Source organism: Panthera leo, chromosome F3, assembly GCF_018350215.1.
Source record: "Panthera leo isolate Ple1 chromosome F3, P.leo_Ple1_pat1.1, whole genome shotgun sequence".
NCBI classification, from domain to species: domain Eukaryota; kingdom Metazoa; phylum Chordata; class Mammalia; order Carnivora; family Felidae; genus Panthera; species Panthera leo.
In genome coordinates, this window is record NC_056696.1 from 61,156,178 (window position 1) to 61,182,044 (window position 25,867).

A 25,867-nucleotide genomic window follows, 5' to 3' on the forward strand; every position below is an offset into this window, starting at 1 on the left:
TCCGCGTGCCTGCCAATCTGTGGCTTCTTCCCCTTGCTTCAATTTTCAGCAGGTTTGAGAAGAAATCTTGAAGCTGTGGTGTGAATTGGTAACTTACAAAGCCTCTCGTACCCACAGCTCCCTAGAGATTCGCAACCACCGTGGGGGTGGACCAGGTCTGCCCGATGAGTGTCATCAGCGCCCACACAACAGGTGAGGAAACCACGCATGCACCAGGAACAAGAGCGGCAGGCTCCCCGGGTACCATCTACTCAATAGCGCAACAGGCCACTAATTGTTCCCCTGCGTCCGAATGCCGCTTGCTCCGCATGGGCATGCGTGTTTCCATTTTGCTCTGGAAATGAAGAAGCAAAAACATACGTTCTACTCAACACTCATCACACGCCTAGCGCCATGTTTGATGCTTGTTCTTACACCTGGGATGACCGTAGCATCTTCACCCACGAACAATCTCCTCTGGGCCAGCAATGAAATACACACACGTGCATCTTCTGCAGACAACCCGCTTTGTGTTTCTTACGCCTATCTGTCTGGACCGTTTAGCACGTGGTCTTTCGACATCCTAAAAAATGCTCTAAGTTCCAAGGGCTTCTAAGTACAGCAGCTGTCTTCTCCGTGTATATCAGAGCTGGATGAGCGGGTTCCCAGGCAGCTTTTCTCCCTCTTTTAACTTAGCATCCCAGGAAGATGCCATTTGCTGAATATTTGACTGAACAAATAAATCTCCATCTGTAACCATCCCTTCCTCAAGGAATGTTCTGGAAAATGTGTGAGAGTAGAAATTGAAATTTATTTTGTTTATTAATTGCACACAGGGGAGAGTCCTTACGCAAGGACAGAGCAACACACGAGCATCGGATGTAAAGAAAAGAGTCTCCAAAGCAAAGTGCAAAAGTGTCTCAGCTAGACAGGCGCTGTCGTTTGTTCCCCTGATGCCCCACTTTGGGGGAGTCCTGGCAACTGCAAAGGTCATAGATAAGAAGTCTTACACAGATTGTGGTTCTCAGACAGTGGGACGGCCACAGAAAAGTCAGAGGAACCGGTTCCAGTGGCTTCCAAACCAAGCCAAAGGAGACCTTCTTTTCTATGAATGTACAGTCAGAAGGTGTCAATAGTAACCTGATGCTACATCACGATGCCCACGGCATTTCCCTCACTCCGTCTCATCACGTGGGCATTTTATCATCTCCCAGCATCACAAGAAGGGTGAACGCAGCAGAGTAAGATATTCTGAGAGGCAGAGACCACATTCCCACGGTTTTTATTACAGAATACTGTTAGAATTGTTCTTTTTATTGTTGGTCATTATTGTTAACCCCTTACTGTGGTGAATTTATAAATTAAACTTTATCATAGGTATATATAGGGAAAAATACCAGTTTTTTTAGAGTTCGATTCTACCCAGGGTTTCAGGCATCCTCTGGGGCTCTGAGAACACACCCCTGTGGAAAAGGAGGGACTGTACTGGTCCTCAAGGACCTACTGCCCTCCTCAAAGCCCACCGTGAGATTCCTTGCCTAAGACCACCTCCCTCCCACCCCCCAGCCCCAGGAGAGGGCTACATAGCAAAGTCACTAAAACAAATGCAGGACCCTACATGGGTCCTGTTCTTCAGTCAGAAACATTTGAATTGCACTGGGATTAGGGGAAGGATATCCCCAGGGAGTGACCCTGAAAAGTGACAGCCCCGTTTGAGATATCACAGACTCTGACTAGGAATTTTCAGTGGGAGGAGGGGACTGGTGGGGGGGGGGGGCAATTCTCTCTTTACTCCTCCCCAAGGACAGGTTTAAATTACATGTGCTCAACTGGAAGGGGGGGGTGGAGCATGCCCAGAGAGCCTCCTATTCAACCACTTCCCCTGCCTCAGGGTCTACAACCTTTTCTGCCTTAATAAAAAAAAAAAAACAAAAAAAAAAACAAAAAAAAAAACACTTTGAACGTCTTGGGCTTATTTGTTATTTCCTATTATTATTTAATGGAGGAGTCCTTTTCCAACATTTTGATTGATCTGATGGGAGGAAACGTGGACAAAAAGTCATCACAAGCAAACTGGCAGCTTGATTTTTGGGAGAGGGCAAAGAGAAAAGAGGAGGCTTTACAGATGGCAAGAGACCGGACCATGTGAGGATGGGCTGGAATCTGAGCCACTCGCTAGAGAAACAACTGCCCTGCCTACTTCGCCTACCTACACAACCCCGGGAAGGTTGTGTCTGGCCAGTTTCCTACATCTGATCGTCACTTGTCTTTACACGGTTTCTCATGTCTCGTCTCGCACACTCTCCCCCAACCCCCGTTCACCCCACGATACCCCGAGCACCCTTCACCCCTCGAAGTCCCACATCATAACTCGGAAAACCCAGACTCAGAGGAGCCATTCAAGAAATGCCCCCGTTTGGTAACAAGCTGATTCCAACCAGAACCTCTTTGTGTCCAAACATGGGATTCGGAGCACTTCACGCGAGGGACCCAGGCAAACGGAAGATGTCTTCTTCTCAGACACATCACAGAAGCGCCCACAGAATACTCAGAAACGAGCACGTTCACAGCAGATAGTAGCAATTTTGGAAATAATTTTTTAAGAGGCTCAGTCTGAAAATATAAGTAAGTCCAATTTAGATTTAGATAAATTATCTGTGACTCCTTTTTTCTTCTTTCCTTCAACCAGTATTTGTAGAGCATCCTGTATTATATACGTACATATACATGTATGTGTGTGTGCGCGTGTGTGTGCATCAAGCACTGTGCTAGCATGGCTCACTAGTTTACCATCTAGGAGGAGAAGCTTACAAGCTTAGAGAAAACTGGCATCATCTTTTTTTCTGGAAACAGCCGAGAACACGCTGTGGGCGAAGCACTAGGCTACATTTAGGTCACCTTCACGGCCCTGCTCGATGCTGCCCTGAAGCCCTCTCTTGGTTTTCTCCCAGTGGTAAGCAATTTGAGGATTAGATCCTGTCTCGCCTCGCCCATTCCAGACACCCTCTGCTTTTCAAAAGTTCCCGTTGAGCTACTTCAACTTTGACGAAACACCTACACTCGTTCCTGTTTTTGCAAACTGAAAGAAACCCAAAGAGGACTTTTGCTTTTGCGGAGAAAAAAGGCAAAAGGCGATTGATTTGCAGTGAGGGTTACATGAGGCAGGGCGCACCCGGCCAGCGAGGAGTGCCACCCAGCTCCTTCCTGGGACCCACACTCATCCGGGACTCTGACCTGTGTCTGTGAGCACGTGAGCTGCGTCTCCACGTATCTTGTGCATCCCCTAGCAACAGGTGTCCTAAGGTATCAGAAAAGCCTAAGAGAGTCTGGGAACGCTCAAAACTTTTTTTCCATATAAATTGATGGTAATCGTTTTTTTTGCTTTACGCCATTTCGGCTTATGAAAGGTTTCACAGGTCATTCTACCTTCGGACGGAGGGGAACCCGTATGCCTAGCTTAGATGTGGTTGATACATGTTTTTAAACAGAAGGAAGAAAAAGAGACGGGAAGGGAAGCAAGCAGGTAAAAAGTCTCTCTTATTAGTATAGTAACGAATGTCTAAAAACTAATAACACCAATTTTTTAAAAAAGCCAGACGTGGCAGCCATTTGCTCTTCCAACTCTTTTTTTTTTTTAATTTTTTTTTTAACATTTATTTATTTTTGAGACAGAGAGAGACAGAGCATGAACGGGGGAGGGTCAGAGAGAGAGGGAGACACAGAATCTGAAACAGGCTCCAGGCTCTGAGCCATCAGCACAGAGCCTGATGCGGGGCTCGAACTCACGAACCGTGAGATCATGACCCGAGCCGAAGTCGGACGCTTAACCGACTGAGCCACCCAGGCGCCCCCCAACTCTTTATTTCGTAAGTATGTCCCAAGGATGCTTTGTTCTTCCAGCCTCAGGACCCATGTTTTCTCTGCAGGCCAGTCACAGGGATGGCAGTGGTGGCCACCACTCCAGCCACCCGGTGGGGGATGGAACCACAGAGTCTCCCCACCGAGGCTGCCTGGTCAAGTCAGGAAGTGGGGCCCCACTCCCTGCCCCCAGGTTCCACCCAACCCCCACCCACCCCAATCATGGAGACCTGGGGTCCAGGGAGGTTGGGTTAGTCAGCCCAGGAATAGGGCCCTGTTTCCTAAAAGGGAATGGAAACGAGAAAGCAAATCTTCGAGACAATCTCCTCGGTCAGGAAACTCTCGGATGCCCTCATCATTGCCGTTTCTGCCTGCCTCTCCTGGCTTAAAGACCCACACACAAACTCCAAGGGGAAAAGCCAGCTGTACCGAAAGTGTATTTTAAGCAACTGTATACTCCGTTCCATAAAAGAGAAAATGCTCATGCCTCTATTACATAGCACTTATCCAGCCAAACTCCAATGTACCTATTAAGATGTACCTATTCCCAGACGACCATAAGTAGCCTCGAGGGCAGGAGCTTTTGACTGATCCCTCTTTTTAGCAGTACTCATTGAATGTTAATAAATGGATTTATCTCCTTTTTGGATAAACAGATAAACAGGATTTCAATTCAATAAATATCAACTGAGTATCTACTGTCTGCTGGTCATATAAGTCCCGATCATTATTTTCCAGAAATTCATTAGTCTAATGAGGGAATCAGATCATAAACCAATAATTATAATAAAACCTATTGAGTGCGGTAGGGGGCATTCTATACAAAGGGCTATGGTAAGATATGAAATATGTTTATCATGCTGTAGAGGACAACATCTATCACATTATTTAGCATCCTGCTATTATGAACTATGGGAGAAATTTTGCAGGAAGTCAAATTCTGATTCATTTTCAATACCAAATGCCTTGACACTTGAAACTGATCCTGTTTCCCTTTTTGCTTTGGCTGCCAGGGAGCAGAGAGTTAAATCTGTAACCAGCTCTCTAGGATCTGGACTCCATAAGGTTCTAGACTAGTTTGATCCACAGTCAGAAGCTATTTCCTTACCAGCAAAAGGACTGGGAAGTCTACAATGAGAAAGGATCGTCATGCATGCAATTTTACACACTAACAGTCCCCTGCACTTTATTTTCTACCATAATTTTCTCTTCTATTTTCCTCATTTATTTAGTAAATCTCTTCATTTTGCTTATCCTTTTTGGTAAAGTGCTTGAGTTCCTCTTTGAAATGATATGAGCAATACATAAATAAGTAAGATCCATAACGGGTTCTGTTGCAAAAATAGGAGACAATTTCATCCCTGAGTACGTAATCATCCACAAGAAATGAAAAATTCGTACAGCCATAAGGGAAATGACAGGAAGGAAATATAAGCACGGGAGAGGGGCGGGTGGGTGCTTATAATAGATAGCAAGCTAGGATAGTAAAATTAAAGGTGAATTTTTCTTTTCTAAAATTTTCTTTATTAAGGTCTTCCTGGTATTAAAACATTTCCTACACAATAAATTTAACAGGGGGTATACCGGGGCCCTGAAGTGGCTCAGTAGGTTGAGCATCTGACTTTGGCTCAGGTCATGATCTGCGGTTCATGGGTTCAAGCCCCACCACAGGCTCTGTGCTGACGGCTCAGAGCCGGGAGCCTGCTTCTGATTCTGTGTCTCCCTCTCTCTCTGCCCCTCCCCTACTCACGCTCTCTCACTCTCTCTCTCAAAATAAATAAACATTTACAAAAAATTTTTTTAAAGAAATAATAAACATGGGCTATGCCAAATTCTTTCTTTTTTCCTTAAACACCTGGGCAATGTGAAGATACTAAGCTTTGCAAGAGTCACTGTCACCAGGATTTTGCCTCCACGCAGGTCCTTTTTTTTTTTTCTTTTAAAGTTAATTGACTTTTTTTTTTAAGTTTATTTATTTATTTTTAAAGTTTTGCTAGGCAAAGTTCTCCCATAGTTCATAATAACAAGATTCTTTGAGAGAGAGAGAGAGAGAGAGACGGTGGGGGAGGGAGAAATGGGGGGGGAGAGAGATGGGGGGAGAAAGACAGAGGGGGGAGAGACAGAGGGGGGACAGGGAGGTGGGGGGAGAGAGACGGAGGGGGGAGAGGGAGGTGGAGGGGGGAGAGAGACAGAGCGGGGAGAGAGACGGTGGGGAGAGAGACAGAGGGCAGGGGGAGAGAGACAGAGGGTGGGGAGAGAGACGGTGGAGGGGAGAGAGACGAAGGGGGGTAAGGGGGAGAGGGAGGTGGAGGGGGGAGAGAAATGGAGGGGGGAGAGAAACAGAGGGGGAGAGACGGTGGGGGGGGAGAGGGAGGTAGAGGATGTGAAGCGGGCTCCGAGCTGTCAGCACAGAGCCCCACACAGGGCTCAAACTCACAAACCGTGAGATCATGACCTGAGCCAAAGGCGGACACTCAACCCACCGACCGAGCCACTCAGGCGCCCCTCCAACCAGGTCCTTTACACCAGGCTGCTCCGGGGCCACCCCACTCCTTGGAACACAGTTGTCCCCTCCTGAAAACTGAGAACATGCACTTCTCAAAACAAAGGGGCGGCTTCATTCCCACGAGTGGCTTTGTGGCTGGACACAGGAGACTTTCTGGTCTCACCCGTGCAACTTTCAGCTGCACCACTTAGAATCACCTGAGCTCCCGGGGGCCTGGAGTGTGGCCACAAACGGGGGAGGCAGGACAGAAGGGACAGCAGAACCAAGAAGGGTGTGCAAGAACGAGGCACTGTGCCCTGCTTTATGCTCCTGTCAAAAACCCCAGGCTTCTGAGAAGGAACCAGAAAAGGTGATATACACCGAAGAGGGACAGTCAAGCTGTAGACCACCTATGAAAATAAGTCATGCTCATTGCCTGAAAGAAATCAGGAAGATTCTAAGAAGATAACAGGCAGAGGCCTAATAAAAATCAGGGAATAGGCCCAAGGAGAATTTTGGACTTATCTCCTTTTACTTATGTTTTACAGTCAACCACAGCCAAGAGATAATTAAATTTATGTACCTGAGAAACAGGACCAGAGATGGGTAGAGCCAAGCTATTTGTTTTTTGGACAACTAAGTAGGATTCCACAGGATTTTTCTTGGAAGAATCACAATTTAAAGGGCTGTCACTCAACAGGAATGCACATTTCTGCAGAAAAATCCACATTTCGTACAACTTTTTGAGGACCACCCGTCCCAAGTGAGCCTCTCGTTAAGTTGTGTGACTTTAAGGAAGTTCATTAAACTCTCTGCACCTGTTTCTTCATCTTACAAACGGGGGTAATAATGGTAGCTCTGTGTGTAATTAAGTGTTCCGGGCACATTACCTATTATTACCTCCGGACAGAACTCCCTGCTCCACAGGCAGGTGAGGGAGCGTCAACTTGTGCTGACATTTCCAATTCGGCTTCATCCAGAGATGACCCATCATCCTGCCCTTCCCCGGCCTTCGGGTCACTCGGACAGGGTAAACAGCAACAGCTTCAACCATCCACACGGCCTGCCTCCCTTCCTCGGCCGACAGCCAGGACAGACAGACCGTGCGTCTGTGGGTTCTGAGAGCCGGAAGAGCCTCCGGGGGCTGGCCTGTCCCCAGCACCTGCACTGAACAAGCTCCTGGACCAGTTTGATCCAAAGAGACAAGGAGCTATTTCCTTACGAGCGGAGCAGCTGGGCAGACCACGATGAGAAAGCCATCACCAGAGTCCCAGAAACCTTAAGGAGACAGGGGGTCTAATGGCACATGGCCTCAAAGAGCATTAAGTTAACCCAGTGTCTCCTACCAGCAGGGAGGGAGAGGAAGAAAGAAGGTAGCTGTGGAGGGAAGGGATGCATGTGAAAGATGAATCTAACCATGAAAATTTAATTTGTTAAAATAATGACTAGAGAATGACAGATAACGCACAAATTGTCTACATGCATTTATTGAATACATAATAAATGTGTGTATGAATATATATAACTATATATGTGCACCGTGATAAAAATTAATTCCAGCTTCTAGAAGCATCACTGTTTGTCTCCCTGCTGGCAAGAACCCTGGAGCACAGAGGTAAATTTCACACTTCCTCTCCGCACTCTCTCAACACAGACCGTGTAGCTTAAACTACCCAGGTGAGCAAATGTCACAGAATGCCTATTCAGCGGGTGGTAAATTTCAGCCATCCCAGGGAAATGCCAAGTGGTCTCAGGTCACAAGTTTGGCAAATAGCAATTTGGGGGTGCGGGGGAGGCCCCTGTCGAGGCACGGAAGGGGTCAAAAGAGAGAGTGGAGGGGAGAAGGCAAAGCAAATGAAACTGGGCGACAAGATTTAGGGAAAGGCAAGGCCAGATGCGCAAACTCGGGACGCAGAACATTTCTCAGGCTGCCTACACAAAACACAGCAGCCTCTGAAGCAAAGAAAGCACGCTTCTACACGTACTGCCCAGAAGCGTTCCTGAACTCTCATCCAGAATGACCTTGACAGTCACACTCCTGGCCCCAAGGAACACATCCTATCCTGGGCACAGGACTTTCGGGGCAAGTCAGCTGCCTATGCTACAAAGATCCTGACCACGATTCAGGGCCCCCCCCATTGGGCTGGGAGCTCCTGGACGGTTAAGGGCCACAACTTGCACATTTGCATTTCTTCTAGGTCTCACATAATGTCCCACACAAGAAGTTTCCTAAATATTTGCCCAAGGAACCAATGGTCCAAAGTAGGGTACAAACTCTGCAAATTACATCACGTCCTCCAGTAGGTCTAAACTGAAAATGTGTAACGGGCATTGAAAAACTAAATCCAACCAGGACGGGTCTGCATTTTTTAACTTTTTCACTATCCAACCCATGGGACCTAAGAGTCTTCCCCCAACATCTCCAGAACCCACAGCGTTCAAAAATATCTGGCCAGACTTACTGAAAAACAATTAGGCTTCCATAACCTCCACTCAAGAAGGGCACCAGTCAGAAGGTGACATTACAGGTGAGGGATCTTGATAAGACCACCCATCTTTGCACACTTACGCCCACGTGGAGGCCGCCAGGGAGATGCTTTCCTCTTTAGGGTAAGCTGCGAGGAAGCGAATCCACGGCGGCAGTTACCAAGATATCTGAGCCCGAATCCCCTAGGAGGGGAGGAATCCGTACAGTAAATGAGTAGGAGGATGGGGGTGTCCCAATCAGGAGCAGAAGGAAGCAACTGTTTTCACTCTCCACTGTTACCACTGCCGGTTTGAGCGTCGCTACTCCTATATTTGAGCTGCAACGTCCGTCACAAGCAGAAAGAGCGCACCAACTCTCAGCCTACCCAACAGCCCCTTCCAACATCTCCCCCGGAGTTAACCCGGACCAGAAACCCCTGCTGTGAAATTAATAATGGGCCTGGTAGTTGGTGGATCAGAGACTGGGCTGGTGCAATTCATAGAATTAATTCACGGATTTGGGAAGTAATGAGGGAATTCAACCTTTCCGACTTCTAGCTCTCCCACGTGCATTCAATGGAAAGTTTCTGGAGGGTCTATTGCAGGACCCGGGGGTTGCTCTGCGGGGCTGTAACAGAGCAATAATAGGAAAGCACAAGAATCCGTTTAAGAATAATAATCACACATCAAGAACATCTTTCCTAGTGTAACTTTCTAAGAAGAAAAATAAAGTAATACGGCTTAGGCATGAGCATGATGACAGCCCCTTCCTGCCTCGGCTCCAGTAGGCTGGGGGGCTGGGGGGGGGGGGGGGAGGGGAGCAATTCCGTGTATGTACAGGCGGGGGCGGGGGGGCAAACTCCCAAATCACTTTTCTCTTTGCTTAAGACTCCCGTTAAGGACCAGACGCGTCGCCATATAAGAAGGTAGGTATGTCTGAAGGCCCCAAACCTTCTTCAAGTGTTCAAGGAATCAGACCTCCCTTAACAAATGTCAGGGCCGTTTAGGGTCCATCAAGGTTCTCTGGATTAAAAATCCCCCCAGGGGAGGGTGCCGTGCTCCCTGCAAGGGCTGAGAGACAAAGGAGACACCAGGGCTCCTGCAGCACCTTCCGGAGGGTGGTGTGTGATTTCATTTCACGCGCACAAAGCACCGACGGGAACGGTTAAGGACGGAGAGGAAACGACACCGGGCCAACGGAGAGAAAAGACGCTGCAGATCAACACGCGTGCGTGGGAGCGCGCACACTCTCAGCCACGTGCTCGCACGCCGCCCTCTGCGTGGCACCCCTGCACGCAAAGCCACCGCCGCCAAGATCTGCAGGCCTCGGGCACGTCGCACACCCGGCGCCCGGAAAGCGCGGGAGCCCCGCTCCCCGGGGCCAGGCCTCCTGCCGTCCAGCACCCTCACCGCCCCTCCCCACCCCGGGGCTCCGACGCCCCGACAGCGAGCAAGCGGCCTGACCCGGTGCGGGGGGGGGGGGGGGGGGGGGGGAATGTGCAATGAAGGGTGGGGTGTGCGAAGAAGGACGCGTGGCGCCCGAGGGGGTGGGGGGCGGGGTCACCTCCAGCCACCTTCTCGGGGCCCCAGGGCGCGGAGGGGGGGAGCGGGGAGAGGCCGCTGGAGGCACGCCCCCGCCCCCACTGCGAGAACCCCCGGGCCGCCCCGCGTCCGCAGGGAGCCACCGCCCCTCGCGCGCCGCGGGTGGCCTGCCGACCGGCCTGTCCCCGCGGCGGCCCCGCATTTCCCTAAGTTCCCAAAGTTTTCCGCCGCCGCGCATCCCCCTCAACTCCTTGCAGACGACTCCGCCTTGCCGCGCACCACCTGGCGTGCGCGAGCCGCCCTCGCCCTCCTGTCGTGGCGGCGGCGACGGTCCCCCCCCCCCAACACTGCGGGCCGCTCACCTGGCCGCAGGCCCCGGCGTCCCCCCCACCCCACCCCACCCCCGCCGGGACCCAGTGCTCGCGCGCGCCCCCGCCCGCACCCGCCCCGGGCCTCGCCGTCGCCGGGGCTGCGGGGTCACGGCCACCCGCGCACGCAGGCCGCACAAAGGAAAAGCCAGGCCCCGGCTGCCGCCGCTTTGTTGTGAAGTGTCTCCTAACGTCGCCAGGGCGCGAGGCCCCGGAGCCCCCCGCGTGCAGGCTCCGCAGGAAGGCGACGCCGTGCACACCCTCCCACCCGGAGAGCAGAGCGGGCCTCGCGGAGGGCGGGGAGGCCGGGCTCCTCGTTAGGGTCCCCGAGAGGCTTCCTTTGTTAGGGACAAAAGAGAAATGCAAACTTTCCATTCGATTAACAATGAGGATTACAAGGAGGATTCTCCTCCGGGGACGCACTCGGGCTCAAATCACCCGCAGCCCTCGCTGCCCTCGGAGAGACGCCCGCCTGCCCTCCCTCCCGGGCCTGCCAGCGCAGGCCACTAGGTAAACTTATTCCTTTGACCTACTGGCAGATTCAACCCGGTCTCAAAGCACAACAGACACAGAACTTCACGCACACACACATACACATACACACACACACACACACACACACACACACACACACACACACCTGCGGGCCGCACTTCGTCTTAGGGACAGCCAAACATCTTTCTAAATACCCTCAGTTTCAGTCTCCAGAAGCCCCCCTGAAGGGTGGGTGGGAAACAGGCCTTGTTTCAGCGTTTCAGCTGAGGCAAACGGGAAACAAGGAACTCTGCACAATTCCAAGGTGAAAGGCAAACCCAAGTTTCCCCGACTTTTTCCTCTGGGCTGCGCCGTGTGAACTTGCACAGGTATACTGCCCTTCCAATCCTGCAACCACAAATCTTCGTGTTTTCCAAAAAGCAGTCTCCAGCCTAGAATCCAACAGCTAGCTACAAACAGAAAGGATGCAGAAGAACCATTATTTGCCTTCGGTCATGGAGTCTACAAGGTGGATTAAACCGGGACTGGCCTCCAACGGGCCTTGTAAATGTGATGCTAAATACTTCAATTAAAAAAAAAAAAAAAATCACTATTTTTTTTTCCTCTCCCGGTTTGCATTCTCCAATTCAACTTGACTGATGGAGGTAGCTTTAACACCACCATAACCACTTTTATAGGACTGTCTAGAAAAGGGAGGAGGAGTCAAAGGATAAATTAAAACTGCAGTAATGAAAAAGAATTTTATAAGTGCTCCACCTGCCTTCCATCCAAGTCTTGGGCAGGACTCATGTTGAGGCTCATGATCCATGGGATGTGGGGTCAGCTCTCTAGAGTTGCCCATTCCATGGACGTGGAAACCTGAGACTAAGAGGTTAAATGACATTCTTAAAATAACACACTTTGGAGGCAGTCGGCAGTGCACCTCAGAACTCCTGACCCTGACTCCGGGTCCTGCAAACTTTGTCACACCATGGACTCCTCTGGACTTGTCCCTTGTATTCTAACTGTAGGAAACAAGATGGCGGCTTCCACCTACTCATTCTCTTGTGGGGAACATTTAAGATGTTGTTAAGGATATGGAAACAAATCATAAAACAATACGTTATGAAAAGAAAAAAGTAAAAAAAAAAAAAAAAAAAAAAAGGAGATAGTGATGAACCACCTCATCCTAGTTCTATGCCAAAAAAGAAAACAAAACAAAAGTTTATGCCAAAACAACCACTCCTTGGCCAAGCTGACCAATACGGAAGACCCGAGCCACATGTAAACCCTGAGCACTTAAGTATGCCTAGTCCACACTGAAGACGTGCTGTAAATATAATACACACAATGGGTTTCAAAGTCTTAGTACAAAAGAAAACATAAAATGGCTCATTAATAATTTTATGTTGATCACATGTTGAAATATTTTAGAGATTTGGATTTAAAAGTCTATTTCTTAAAATTAATTTCACCTCTCTCTTTTTTTTACTTCCTTTAATGAGCCACTAGAAAATTCAAAACATTACATTTAAGGGGCGCCAGGGTGGCTCAGTCGGTTAGGTGTCCAGCTCTTGATTTCAACTGGGGTCATGGTCGAGCAGTTTGTGGGTTCGAGCCCCCCATCAGACTCTGCACTGACAGCATGGAGCCTGCTTGGGATTCTCTCTCTCTCCCTCTCCTTCTCTCTCTCTGTCTCTGCCCCTCCCCTGCTCTCTCTCTCAAAATAAATAAACATTAAAAAATTATATTTGAAATTACCTATGTGTTTACCAGACAGCACTGTTTTATGGGATTCCTTTTCAAGAACTCAAGGACTGAAGGAGGAAAGTGCAGATATGCTGGGATACCTTCTGTTGAGATTTGCCCAAGAGTCTTTTCCCCTCTTATACAGACAACCATTCAAAGCACGTAAATGCAGCAGGCGTCAGGAGGCAAATTTTGGTGAGCCTCTAAAACTCCTGGACCAACCTGCTGGAAAACCCAACCTGAACAGAGCCAAACTCATGAGTAGGGTGGTCAACACTCTGCCATGCGGTTTTGGAAAAAACAAAACCCAAAAAACAGTAGTTGGCATTTATTGAGCACACCCACTAGACTATATGCTTTGTATTATTGTGTTTAGTCCCCAAATTACCCCACTAATATTATTATCTTTACAGTATAGGTGAGGAAATTGAAGCTCTGTTACATCAAATAACTTATTAATATTACACACCAAGCTAGGAATGGAATCCAGGGTGGTTTGCCTCGAAGTCCTGGCTTTCCCTATCATACTAGACTGCTATTCAAAAAATTGCCCAATCTCTTTTGCTAATTTCTCCCTTTCCAGGAACCTCACACCTGAAATTCCAACAGTAGAGATTCATTCCTTTGACTTAAATTTATCAAAAACATTTTTTTTTAGAGTAGGTGTCGATGATCAAAGAAGACAAAAAATACAGAACCCTAAACATGGAGGCAAAGAAGAGATCACTAATTGGAGGAAAAGGTTGAAAACAATGGAAGGCCGGGGGTGCTAGAGACAAAAGGTGGTGTCATTTACAATATGACTTAAGAACACAACACATGTTATGGGACTCCATTTATGTGAAATGCCCAGAAGAGACAAATCCCTAGAGGCAGAGGTTAGCAATTTCTAGGGGCTAGGCAAAGGGAGAAATCTGAACTGATTGGTCATAGGTACTGGGTTTTTTGGTAAGTGATGAACAAGGATCTAAATTTAGGTTCTGCTGGTTGTACGATTTTGTAAATATACTAAATCACTGAACTGTATAGTTAACATGGGTGAATTTCATGGTACATGAAGTATATTTCAAGATGACTATCAGGGGCGCCTCGCTGGCTCAGTCGGTAGAGCCTGTGACTCTCTACCTCGGGGTCATGAGTTCAGCTGCCTCGTTGGGCACAGAGTTTGCTTTAAAAAAAAAAAAAGAAAACCATTTAAAAAGAATAAAAAAGAATAAAACCTACAATGTATCCAGGCTGTCATTATGATAAAGATAAAATTTTTCCTAAATAAGAAACATATTAGGAAGTCAGGAAAAGATCCTTGTTCCCCTAACCTCACTTTATGTTACTCTTCCTACTTTCAAACTTTGTAAATTGAATGGATGGGTCCACGTGTTTTCAGAGAGAAAATATTTTTAACTATAAATACATAATATCTCTAGTTGCTGGTGCTAAGAAAACACAATCACTAATATATGCAATCTTAGTTTTTCAGGTAGTTGTTGTCCAGTTTGTGGATAACTAAAAACCTCTGTCTTTGTTCCTACTCATTCTTTCCCCCTTTTCTTCCAACCTAGTCCCAGCCTTTTGGCCAGATAGAGCTAATTCTCGCTTTAAGAGAACAGCAAGAGAAACAAAAGAAAGCAAATCTTAAATTCAGCAATTTTTGTCTCTTTTCAGCATAGAATCACAGAGTCTTGGAATTGGCTTGGTCTTTAGGGACCATCTGGTGCAAGCCTCCCTTTTTCATAGAAGAAAACAGGGCCAGAAATAATAAAAGCTAACAGTTATTGACTGCTTACGCCAGGCACTGTAATTTACATGTATTACTTCATTTCATCCTTACCACACCCCTCTGTGATAGGTATCATCAGTATCTCCTTTTTATAGATGAGGAAAATGAAACACAGAGAGGTATAGTAACTTGAATAAGGTCACAGAGCTAAAAAGTAAGAGATGTGGGATACAAATGCAGAGACCAAGTCCTTAACCACTACTGTTAGAGTTTCTCCTACAATTCTTTCAGCAATTTTTTGCCTATCATCGTACAACTGCTTAGTGGTAGGTCCAGAATTCATACAGGTGCAGGGCACCCATCCTCATAACCACTTAATGACAAGAGGGTCAGGGCCAGATGTAGCTGAATCTATGAGCTCAACCCAAACGGGTGATTTTGATTTTTTTTTTTTTTTTTTTACCCATTGCAATCTTGATTTCCACCAATAATTGAGAGATTGAAACATAGCTGTCAGTGGTAAGAAGACCTTCCGGGAAGTCACTACTGACCTTATTCTGCCATAAAGGGAGATCGTTTTTATAATCTTATGACCGTCTATACCTGCACTTTTTTTTTCTCTGGAAATCACTCTGCCAAGTTCTGAGAAGTGACACCTCTCAGATACACATGGAGCCATAGATTCAACCAGAGAATTCTCCCCATGAGAGACGACCAACCACCCGTTACATAATTACGGACTGGTAGATACGCTCCTATGGCCTGAAAGGGTTAACACAGTGACATCCTATGAAATGGGACAGGATATGGGTCCCGACATAATTTATTACAGAAAACACAGCATCTTTTATTTATACAGCCCAGGGAACTCAAAGCACTTTGCAAACAACTCATTAATCCTTCCCTTATTTTTTTTTATCAGTTACTGTGTCCCTTACAGCTGGCCACACCACCTCAGGTAAGGGACAGGGGTGGAGCCAGAATTATCATATTCCTCTCACCCAGGGACAAATGGCAGTGCAGATGGACCGGGTGGCTCTCAGGGTCACGCGAAAGTGAAGAAGAGTAGTCTTTGGGAGCTGGATCTAGGACACGACCTCGGTCATGTGGTGTTGTGTATATATATATATATATATATATATATATATATATATATTCGTATACACACACACACATATATAAAATGAGTTGTTTTAATATATGAAAAGGGAAAGGAATGAAGTCTATTTGGATTCACCTCCCCAAGTTCAAAACATAACAGCCTCCATCTAAAAGGGGTTTAAAACCAAAATTAAGGCTAAGTTTTCCTAAGGCATGAGTGGAAACCGTGTCTCCAAAGAAGCTGGGGTTATGCTTTAAATTAAACTGAAAATGCTCTCCTATTTAAATATGTTCAGTATTTAAGTGTTGGTTTGTTTGCTTGTTTGGGGGTATTTCTGTAATTGTGCCAACAACAACAACCAAAAGTTCATGGGCGTCAGTAGAAGGCAGGGGAGAGCATGTGAGCTGCCTTGCACCAGCAGAAAGCTCAAAGCACAGCCAGGCACTACGCCCCCTCCCAGCACCACCCAACTGGGAACCCACAGCCTCACTCACCCCCCCAGCTCCTGACAGCCACGTCCCTGGGTCTGTGAACCCTCTTCCAAACCCTCTCTCAGTTCCCTTAACTTACATCTGCTCCCCAATCCTCACAGGCGCCCTGACTGTCAGAAGCGACCCCAAACTTCCAAAACATTCATGCGGACAGGTCTGCCCCCCATGTGCTTTGCACCCCTCCTTCGTACCTCTCCAATGCCAGAATTTATCAACTCTACTTCTCAGAATGGATCGCACTAAAGTGACTGGAGAGAAGGGATACTTCCCATCAGTCAGTGTTGCACGTCTATATGCAACTTACGACCAGATTATGATGAACCGTGTATTGTCGAATCACATTACTTCTGCCCAGCTCACTGCTGGACCTGGATGGGAGTGTTCAAGCAAAGCTGGTTTGTAACTTCCCTTCCCTCGCACCCCCCCTCCCCCACTTTTCCCTCTCAGCCCCTTCCACAAAAAAAAAAAAAAAAAAAAAAAAAAAAAAAAAAAACAGACAGAAAAAAAAGAAAAGAAAAGACCTAACGCTTGAACTTTGTGATCAGCGAGAAAAAGTTTTTTGCATTTGCCCGCTATGGGTGAACTTCCATGAAGTCACTCCTGCCACCACGACCCCAAAAGGAATCTGAGCAGAGGCAGCTCTAAATTGTCTAAAGTTATTTCACTCCTGCTCGGCTCAAGGCCTCATACCATCAGAATTATTCCCCTGCTGGATACAGTGTCGCTGCATCCTGCCCCTCTCCTACTTATACAAACACGCACGCACGCGCGCGCGCGCACACACACACACACACACACACACACACACACACACACACACACAACTATTCTCTAATGCTCTAAATAAGAGAAGACTGCCAGTCCCATAATATAACTGCTGTATTAGAAAGAAGCGGCAGGCAAGAATAAGGGAGCGTGTCAAAAGTGAAATACAGTAGGAGACTTAAACACACACACACACACACACACACACACAGATCTATGATGGGGGTGTTAATTGAACACAGAGAAAAAAGAAAAGAGAGAACAAAAGGTTGGTAAGGAAGCAAAAAAAAAAAAGAAAAGAAAAAAGAAAAAAAAAGCCTAATTTTTTTAACCTCCTTCAGTGATTTGATTTAACTTCAGCGCAGATAATTCACAGAGGAAAATCGGCTGGAAATGCCATATATAGCCATTATGTTCTAAAATTAAAAACTATTCACAACAATTACCGCTCTTCATTGCTATCTATAAATATTCTCCCTAGTAAATGGCACCCAGTATTTTTGGGGTGTTTTCCTAATTTTTCAACCTGCGTGAATTTTGACACTAAAGTAAAAAAAAAAAAAAATCAGAAGACATTTGATATTATATGCAAGATCTTTTTAAGAAACACAGTGTGTTTGACTTTTTTTTCTCCTGTTCCATCGCATCACCCCCCACCCCACCCCTACATATACGCCTAGGTAAAAGCCAGCCTTTTGCTACTATGTCAGAAGACAAGGAATATTTCCTTAAACACAAAAGAAAATAAGATATTAAATGGCCCAAAAGTCGATATTAAATCCCTCTGATCCCAGAAGGAGACAGCAGATAAAAGCCACTTGTGAGACACACATTGCTATGGGTCTCAACACGGGTTTCCTTGCTGTTGTTTTTGAGATTTGCCGCCCGGAGCGTTCTGCAGGCCTTCTTTTTTCTTAGCATTTATTTTTAAAAAGCAAAAGGGTATCAAAATAAAAACTCACCCACACTCTGAAGCAAGAAGACACATGGTGTGTTTTTTTTTTTTTTTTTAATATCCTCACAGTAATTTCTGACTTAAATACCCATCAATCAACTGTAATTTAGACGGTGCTGCCTACTTCGGGTGCTGTGCGCATGTTTCTCTCGAGTTGCAAAAGGTGGGGAAGACAATCTTCCCCACTCAGTTCTGAGCTTTCGCACTGAAATCGTGAGCAAAAACAAAAACAAAGTAAAAGCAGTAAATGAAAGCCATTACCGCTGCTCCCCTCGGCGTCCAGTCTTCCTCCTAAAGGCCTAGGTGAGCCGAACGTGGGAACTTCGCGAGCGAATAAACAAGCAAGCCCACCCTGAGCCCAGTAACCTCTGCAGTGCTTGGGACGGAAGCTCAAAAATGCTCATTCGAGGCCAGGGGGCTGGGAAGAAACAATAGGGAAAGTCCCATAACAATGAAGGAATGCATAGGAACTGACCCTCCAACAGATCTGCCTACCAGCCCTGGATCCAGAGGGAGGGAAGAAAAAAAAAAAAACAAAAAACCAAAGTCCTGCAACTTTACACACTTTACCAGACGCATCGGCCGCATGGGAGATACACTGGCACAGAGACGGGGATTTGGGCAAATCCTGAGCGCCGGGGGAATCACGCTTCAGAGTCAAAGGCTTCTGTTCCACACACCAGTTGTCTATCTCCCCACCTTTAACACAGAACACTCAGCATTCCAGGAGATGTTTCTTCCTTCCCCTCACTCCTTCTAACATACAAGTTGCAGAGAAACAAGGAGGAAAGCTTTTTTTTTTTTCCCTTTCTTTTTTTTTTTTTTAAAACTTTCACCCATGGGTGCCCTCTCAATCCCAACCTCTATCACGCGTGTGTGCGTGTGCACATGTATCTTTCCCCTTTAACACAGGGGCAGGGATCCTTATCTTCTCAATCTACAGTACTTCATAAACTATTTTTTAAATATATTATTCTAAAGACAACACACCGAAACTGAACTTAGATTTTTAAAAATCTCCAAACAGCAATTCATCAATTGACAGGAAATTTTAAAAGCGAAATATACATCCAACGATAGATTACACCTTTCAAGCGTTATTTTTGACCGATACCCCTGCTTCCTATCACCATAGTTTAGCCAATATGAATAAGGAACAAACTCTTTAACCCACACCAGAACCGGATCTCTATTCACACCCATCCACTTTGATCTACTGCCTTGGTAGGTTTTAATTAGAAGGCTAGAATTAAACACTTTGACCACAATATACATTCAAGTGCCCCGATGGGCTTCCTTTCCATAAATATCTGATAAAGTGTCTTCCAAAATTGAGTCGCTTTAGCCTGGATTATCAAATATGCCTTTATGTCTTGATTCTGTATTTGATGAATCAAGACGGGCAGGAAAGCGTACTAGGTTAGAAGCAGATTTCAACAAACCAAAAATTCAAAGTAAATAAGCATTGGAGATCAAAAAAGAAAATGAGAAGGAAGAAAAAAGGAGAGGAAAAAAATCTATATACATACACTCAGGTTTCCTGCCCTGGCTAATAGGGAAAAAAAAGCTAAAAAGTGTGACAAACTGGAAGGGCTCTTTGATATTTGTATGCACAATTCATAAATCTCTTAAGAGGTGTTTCACAGCCAAAATAATGTAATTATCAGCTTTGCAGTAAGGTTAGGTTTTGGCAAGGCAACCTGAAAGTCTTGAAGGTCTGAACATTACTGCTCAGGTGCTTTGTCTGGCATGTTGTGCACAACACAAATAACATTCAACAAAGGAGCTGCTTACTAATTTCACATAGATTTCAAGACCCAAGTAATTACATATTCGATCAACGGTCACATCTTGAAACTATTTATTCTTTTAAAAGAGAAACACAGAGAGCTTTCAAAAAGAAAGCCACCCTGGGTGCCCTCCCCCCCACCCCTCTTTTTTATGTGTAACTATCAATGTATATCAACCGGGCATGCAATCATATTTATTGTCACTTTCATTCATGTCATGCCCTTGCTTATATGGTTTAGATATGAATTATTGACTGTTACACTCCTTGTTGTAAAAAATAAATAAATAAATAGGAAGGCAGGTACTTTGCACTGCTCTGAAGCAAGCAAGTCAGAGGCCAGCAGAAGCTCCCGCTTTATATAACCACCCCTCGTTCCTCATCATTATGCTCTAGTTTCAGATTGCCTTCTCAACTCTCTCTTTTTACAAGGGAGAGATTCAGCCACTTTGGAAAATTAAGGATTAAGATAAACAAACAAGAGGATGTTGCTAAATGTCCTTCCCAGAGCATCTGTTGTTTAAGAACACCTCTGATTGATGACTGCTATTTTTTAATTGTTGCTTTAAAATTTAAATGCCCTCCTGGGATGTGTTATAAGTGTGTTAGTCCATGAGAGGAGGTCTAGAAAGTAGAAAAGCAACAGAATGAGTGATCTCATGGCATTATATTCTCCTAAACCCAACGCTTCCCCCTGCTATGAAATCACAGGGCACTCAAATACCGATAACCTGACGTTGTATAGCGCTTTCCACAAAGGTATTTGACAACCACCACTGCTGAGAAACCTCTAGCCTGCTCCTTTGTACCATTACAACAAAAAAAGGAAAGGAAACTTTAAACAGCTTAGCCCCCATGCCCAACTCCAAAAACACTAGGGTTTTAAATATGGGCCAAAATACATTCCTTCAGGAAACAGACTTTTACTTTCATATTTTTCCCCCAAAGGCACATCATTCTATCAATTTCCCTTCAGAAGCTCTATTCTAGCCCCAGTTTCAAAGAGGCTGGTAACAGAGTTAAGGAAAATAAACCAGTAATGCTTGGTAATAACTGTCAAGGAAACTTGGTGCTTTCTTTCCCAGGAAGCAGGGCTACTAGGACTCCCTATTGGAATACGCGATCCATCTTGAGAGTACTTTTATTCTGAAATTTTAATATTTAAATAATGGGTTTGTGATTGCTGGCTAAGTGAGTCAACTGGCCAAAGAAAACGCTTAAATGTTGAAATCTCATTCCTACCTGTTTTTTCTTTGATTTCACACAACACATTAAACAAGGCAGGCTTCATTCTGTGGCAGTTTAAAGCATGTTTTCTGCAAGAAAGAAACAACATAATGGCTTAGGTGGACTTTCAGAATCAAACTGCTGATAATGCACAGGGGGAAAAATCTGAACATTTAGCCAAAATTATATACCACGCATAACTCTGTGGCATGCTTCGATTGTTTTATGACTTAATATACAGAGTCCCGCCATAGAAAAGGAAATAATGTTAATTAGCTGAGAGAGAGTAGGGATTTAACTACAGAACAGAACTAACCTAAATTATGCCCATTTAGGCAGAGTTAGCTGTTTTTTTTTTAATAGTTTAATCAAAGTGGAATTCTTAAACCAATAATCCTATATCCAGGGCAATGAATACGGCAAAGCTAAACGCATAGGATAACAGTTTTCTATAATCTATGCAACCACCACAGCCTAGGAGCTGTCTGCCTCTTAGTCTGTGTGTGTGTTTTCAAATTTAATTCATCCATGTGTTCGAATTCATTCCGCAGATGCCCCTGTATTCTCATAAACACAAGATGCTTGAAAGGTCTTCTGAGTAGAACTGTCAATTTATAAAATTTCAGTCCCCAAGTTAAAGAGTATGGAAATGCATTGCCAGGGGGCAAACATACCCATATGGGGAATAAATTCATTTCTCTGTGTTCACATTATGCCTCTTGTGCACACGCCGCTTATTTGCAGGTGTTGAAATTCAATTATTTACAATTAGGACCTTGCACCCATTGGGGAAAAAATAAATACAATTCTGCCTTTTAGATTAGTGATTTACCTGGTTCTGGTGTGCATGTGTATTCTGAACGCACTTGAGGAACAAAACAATACCTTTCCCTTTATTTTACTATGGAAGCACTTAGCAGAAGGATATTGTTTTGGAAACAAAATACTGATCGTATCAGCTATCAGTTAAAGGAATTCTGTTTACAAACTGAAATTAATGTGTAAAGACAAATGGAAGCCCCTGGCACCCCAGACACATGCAATTCTTTTTTAATTCTTGCGAAAGTTAAAAAAAAAATGGACACACATCCTCATGAAGAGCAGTAACCAGAAGCAGGCTCTCTATACTGTGAGTAGAGTTACATTGTTTGAACAAAAAGAAAGCTCAATGGTGCCTGAGTTCTCATGGGGGGGGGGGGGGGGGGGTGAGAAAAAAAGGTACAAAATACTTTATTGTATCAAAGACCTCTTTGAGGGCCTTTTAAAATAGTTTTCATTAATTGCATTCTTACATATAGGCCCAAATGGAAAAACAAACCAACAAGACTAATAACAACAAAAGCCCCAGACGGCTTTCCAGAAATACTACATTTCCACAGCACATCAATGGGGTTACAGACAGAGAACAGATTTCCCCATCCCAAAATGTGGGTCTAATCTCTCTCAGCATCTAGGCCACTATCAGGGGAGACCCGCCAAGCCTCGGCTGTCCTCAGCTGTACAAAAAGGGAGTACTGATCGTCCGTGAGGAAAGTGGGAAGTCTCCAGCCTTCCCGGCCCCTTGCCACTTCACAAACTTGTTATTAAACCAGTTTATTGGTATGTCTGAGTTTCTTCTTCTGCAATAATGTAATGGAGAAATCTGTTCCAATTCAAAAAGAGATTGCCAGTGGGAAAAATCTTCCACTTTGCCGTAATTATTAGCTTCTCTAAAGATAATACAATTGGAAGAGAGCACCGATTAATTTTTGAAAACTTTCCCCCATTTAAAAAAAAAAATTAAGCACAGTTCCTGGCTTCGAACATTTCTAAGTTTTCCACACTCAGTACTTCTGAGTTTACATGTTGCATGTGCCTGCAGCTAAAATAAGGGTGTAATTCATAACATCCACGCTTTTAACCGCTTCGGCTCATTTTCTCAACTCAAATTCCTTATTCCCATAAGACGAAAATACATATAATGTCTTTTCCACATAACTGAGTCATTTGGGGTATAGGAATTGTGTACATATTAAAAAAAAAAACAACAACTACTTCTGAGATTTCACAAAGCAGGGTAATTAACAGTAAAGACATATGTGGTCATTAGATTTTTTAAATTCTTCTTTTCGAGATCGGCCTTGGGCAAGCTGTTTCTGGGTTGCCATTGACTCTACATTTTGTTTTGGAAGAGAATTTACTGTAAAATCCTGGAGTGTTGAACTGTCTACCTGGCAATGGATTAACTTGAGAAGCTACACAGCTTCTTTATTGTGTTTCCTTAATAAAGACCTTCCTGTCCTACAGTACTGAAAATACATGAAATTCACACATGCCTTCATTTCTATTTCTGTGCATTCTAAGTGGTCCTGAAAAAAGCATGGGAAAAAGATCATGCTTGATTTTTGTCCCCCCACCCCCTTTTTTAAAGGACCATACATTCTGTGCCACAGAGCGTTGGTAAAGTGACTCAAATTAAGAGACAATAAAGTTAAACTGAATATCTGAGTCTCCTGAAACTAACCAATATGCCTCAAAGCAAAATCATGTTTTCCTTCTTTCCATTAGCTTTTTTCTGAAACAGAATCAAATGAATGCAAAATATTTTTTGGATAGTTGACAAGTACTGACAAAGAATTAATCTGTTTTTTTTTTTTTAATTTTATTTTAAGGGAGCAGAAAGAAGGAAAAGCTCAAAATTAATTTTGGAGGGGCACATCAAGAAAGAAAAGCCAAAGTCTCTGAATTAGGTGAGGAGTCACTAAATTTGCAAATAAAGTGTTATTGGGGCATTTTATTTTGTAATGTTACGGAGTCCCTCAACAAGAAGGCATGGAATGCTGTCCAAAACTTGTCAATTCTGCTCTCTCTGATACTTTTTTAAAGCAGTAAAAAGTGCCGAGGGCCGCTTTTGGATCCGTTGGCAGTATTTTCGGCGTGCCTGAGTGTTTGTGTGGACATATATGAATATCTCTATATTCACACACACACGCAAACACACATACATATACACACACACACACACACACACACACACACACACACACAGAGCCACATCTCGGCATGGGCGATTACACTTTCGATAACAACGCTCCTTCCAATTTTACTCCTCCGCCATGTAGTTGCTCGTCAAAATGGGAAAAGAAATAACATTTAAAAAGAAAGCGCTGTGCTGATTCGGTTCCCATTGTTTCCCCCTGCGAGAGGGAGAAAAACAAAAAACCCCAAGAAAGGAAAAGAAAACCTCCATCTCACCTGGCCTGCGCCTCATCCAAACTCTGGTCTGTGATGGTCATAATTTGCTGTAAAATGTCTCCAATGTCCTGCTTCCTCCCGCCCTCCCCCTCGGTCCCTCCGGCCCCATCCTGCAAGTGCTGGGACAGGCCGGGGTGTCCGGCCATCCCGACCCCAGCATGGGAATGCATCAGCCTGGGCTGCTCGTCCATCTCCAAAGGCAACAGCAGCCCCCGGCTCTTCCTCTTCTGCTCCTCGGCTCGGCTCCTGGGCAGCACCAAGGCTTTTTATCCTTCAAGCTGGCTTCAGATCCTTTTCAGGATAAACAGGGAAGGGGGGAAAAAAGAAGACCAGAAGAAAAAAAAAAAAAAAAAAATCCCTTTGCCTCTTTTAGAGGCTGGTGGGAGGATGGGGAGTGGGGAGGGGGAGGGGGGCGTGAAGGGGTTGCGGGGTGAGGGTGGGGATAAGGGCTGGTGGGGAAGGGTGTTGACTCCAAAAAAGCAAGAAAAATAAACCACCTTCCCACTTGACGAAAAGAAATCAGAGCTGGCTTTTGGTTTTTCAGTCCGGTCTCCTTTGCAAGGCAGAAATGGGCTCCCGGCGCTTAAATCTGTGGCTTAATCCTTTTGCAAATATGCATTGATCGGGAGAAAGGAGAGGAAGGCAGGGGGATTGCAATGCAAACTTTCCCCCCCACCCCCCGCTGCCCCCCACCCCCACTCCGGGCCAGAGTGATCTCAAAGGGGGTGGGCTGTTGCAAAAGCCAGATCTCCCCCGGCCGCGGCGGCAGGCAGAGCACAGGCTCTCTCCTCCTCCGTGTCTCTGCAAACTCCGGCAGCCCCGTCAGCCTCCTGCTTTTGTTTAGCTCAGGCTCAGGACTCCAGAAACACATACAGAAAAACCACAGCCTGCGAGGAGGAGGAGGAGGAGAAGGAGGAGGAGGAGGACGAGAAGGAGGAGAGGGGAGGGGGCGGGGAAGCCGGGAGGCGGGGGAGAGAAGGAGGGAGGAGGACGCGCAGGCCCCGCCCCCCCGCCCTGATTGGCCGTCGGCGGGAAGACGGGCCCTCCTCCCCCTGCTCGCCTCCCCGCACCTCCCCTCGGCCTCCTTCGGCTCCTCCTCGCCCGGCGCCCTGTCAATCAGAGTTCAGAGGTGGGCCGGGAAGGAGGCCGGGCTAGTGCCAAGTCTCCGGTCCTTAAAGGTGCCGTGGTACCCGAGCCCCAGCCCGGTTACTGCCCAGTCCTGTCGCCAGCCTCGCTTTAGCTGCCGTCCTTGAGGAAAACGTGGCCCCGCTTCAATGCAAACGTGTAATGTTGACAGGAGAGAGCACAGACGGTGTGAGTCTACCCCCCACCCCTGTTTTCTTCTGCTGTACCGTTGCAATTGAAAACCGGATCCTTGTAAAGCCTTAGACCTCAGGGAAACGGTGGCGAGCAAAAGTTTGTCAGCCCGAAGTAGTTATGAAACACAGCTGAGCTGCAAACGTAACTAACAATGACCTCTAATAAGCGGCGAATGTAATCATAGATTTTCTTAAAGATCACAGTAGAGTTCAAAGGAATGCTGAGCTGTGTGGCATTTGTGTTGCATGAAAACTGCATTATGAACTGTGAAACAAAATAATGTTGAAGGAAAAAAAAAAGATTAATAAATAAGTCCACCAAATGAATCCAATTCAACATATCTCTC

The 25,867-nt window shown here is 45.7% G+C and overlaps 1 protein-coding gene across 6 annotated transcripts in view; it reads right to left on the bottom strand.

The window, feature by feature from the left end:
• PBX1 (PBX homeobox 1) overlaps positions 1 to 24,869 on the bottom strand; it is a 290,531-nt gene extending 265,662 nt beyond the window's left edge. For all 6 annotated transcript variants that reach the window (XM_042926040.1, XM_042926043.1, XM_042926039.1 and 3 more), the window contains exons 1-3: positions 24,699 to 24,869; positions 24,202 to 24,492; positions 20,983 to 21,056 (exon numbers count right to left, since the gene is read on the bottom strand). In XM_042926040.1, the coding sequence (XP_042781974.1) occupies positions 20,983 to 21,056; positions 24,202 to 24,392 (265 nt within the window). In that variant the 5' untranslated portion in view covers positions 24,393 to 24,492; positions 24,699 to 24,869. The remainder of the gene's footprint in view (positions 1 to 20,982; positions 21,057 to 24,201; positions 24,493 to 24,698) is intronic.
• Between the last annotated feature and the right edge of the window lie 998 nt (positions 24,870 to 25,867).